Source organism: Suncus etruscus, chromosome 5, assembly GCF_024139225.1.
Source record: "Suncus etruscus isolate mSunEtr1 chromosome 5, mSunEtr1.pri.cur, whole genome shotgun sequence".
NCBI lineage: Eukaryota > Metazoa > Chordata > Mammalia > Eulipotyphla > Soricidae > Suncus > Suncus etruscus.
This window is the reverse complement of record NC_064852.1, coordinates 18719201-18721131: the sequence shown is the minus strand read 5'-3', so window position 1 is coordinate 18721131 and position 1931 is coordinate 18719201. Positions and strand designations below refer to the sequence as shown.

At 53.6% G+C, this 1931-nt stretch overlaps 1 protein-coding gene across 1 annotated transcript; it reads right to left on the bottom strand.

The window, feature by feature from the left end:
- Positions 1–257: 257 nt before the first annotated feature.
- Positions 258–1396, bottom strand: LOC126009578 (mediator of RNA polymerase II transcription subunit 7). The gene has a single exon (XM_049774091.1). The coding sequence runs from the start codon at positions 1381–1383 to the stop codon at positions 679–681; it is 705 nt and encodes a 234-aa protein (XP_049630048.1). The 5' UTR covers positions 1384–1396; the 3' UTR covers positions 258–678.
- Positions 1397–1931: the final 535 nt, after the last annotated feature.

Genomic DNA, 1931 nt, shown 5'->3' with positions numbered 1-1931 from the left:
GTTAGCCATATGCAAGGCACACACTCTAAGGTGTTATTGCTCTGGCTCTCCTATGTTATTTTTTTGACACTGAGTGAGGGCTGTAGCAATGTTATGGTGGATAGGGCACTCATTTTGCACAAGGCTGAACCAGACTTGATTTCTGGCATCCTATCTGGTTTCCCCAATACTGCCAGGAGTAAACCCTGAGCATTACCAGGTATGACCTACAAACTAGAAACAAATGAACAAAAACACACTAAGTAAAAGACATTTAATTATTCAGCTTGATGGCCTTTACTGACCATTCCTCAAGCAAATAATAAATCTACTTCTCTGGATTAAAAGCAGGCTATTACTGAAGCCTTCTCACACGTTTCCCTGCCATTCCCAAAACAGGGCACAGGAATGCAGGCCTCTGGACAGCAAACTCTGCTTTCCCAGGGGCTGCCCATCACAGTGTGCTCGTCTGCTTGTGCTGACCAGTGTGACATCGCTGCTCATGATGTCTTAGGATTGTGGAGGCAAGTCCTTACCATGACTTCCCTTCACCTGTGAAGACTGTCCCAGCACAAACAAAGTTAATAAGTGAGGTCATTTACTGAGAGAGAGAGAAGGGGGGGCGGAGGGAAACAGAAGAGGAGGAAGAGAGGGAGAAAGAGAAAGAGAGTGCATTCAAAGTCAAAGCTGCCCCCTCCCTCAAGGTCTTTCATTCATGTCGTCAATCAAGACACACAGGGCCGCATCCTTCTCGAGAATCTGGTCCGTCCTGTGGCTTGAGCTGTCTCTCTGCTGCTCACTCAAGCCTCCAGGCCCCGTGCCACTGTCCTCGGCATCCATGGGCTCCGCCTTGACCCGCGGCCCCGCTTCGGGACGGGGCAAGTCCTCCGGCAAAGAGGCCAGGCAGGTCTGGATCATCTCGACGACGCGTTCCAGGTGCTTCTGGAAGCGCTCGGCCGTCTCGAGGCGCTGGCGCTTCTGCACCTCCATCAGGACCCGCAGGGTCTCGCGGGCCTGGTGGGGCCGGTACTCGTTGATGAGGTGGTGCACGTGGACGAAGAGCAGCTTGAGGTCCTCCAGCTTCTCCTCCCGCTTGATGCTGCCGGGGCTGCGGATGAGGATGTCCAGGAGGTCCAGGAAGTTGACGAGGATGGACATGTTGAGCTTGCGCAGCTCCTTCTTGTGGTCGAACTGCATGGGGTGCAGCCGCTCGATGCCCTGGCTCTCCAGCGGCCGGATGATGAGGTCGTCGCACTGGAACTGGTTGCCGAACATCATGTAGCTGTCCTTGATGGGCGGCGGGGGCTTGGGCGCCAGGCCCTCCTGGATGTTTTCGTCCGTGTACTCCTTGATGTACTGCATGGGGGGCGCGGGCAGAGCACTCACCTGCTGGGGCTCACCCATCGCGGAAGGCCGAGGACCTACGGGAGCAGACCCCGAGTTAGTGCTGAGCTGCAAGGGTGAGGGAGAGGGATCCTGCCCCAAGACAAGCAGCTTTTTGGGTTAGTTTTGGGGCCATACCTAGTGATAAGCAGGAGTTACAATATATTCCTTCCTAGCCAGGCAGTCCACCCTCAGTATGACTGTTTTGTTTGGCCACATCCATTGGTGTTCAAGGGTTACTCTAGGTGCTAAGCTCAGAAATTACTCCTGGCAGCTTCAGGGGACATGTGGGATGCCAGGGGTTGAGACAAGGTCGGCCTCGTGCAAAGCAAATGCCCTACCTGCTGTACTATTAACAGTCCAGGCCCCTCACCTGTTTTATTTATTCATTCGTTTGTTTGTTTATTTATTTAGGTTTTGGGTCATGCCCAGCAGTGCTCAGGGTTACTTCTGGCTTTGCATTCAGAAATAACTCCTGACAGGGTCAGGGGACCATTTAGGATGCCAGGAATTGAAGCTAGGTCCGTCCCAGGTCAGCCACATGCAAGGCAAATGCCTTACCGCTGTGC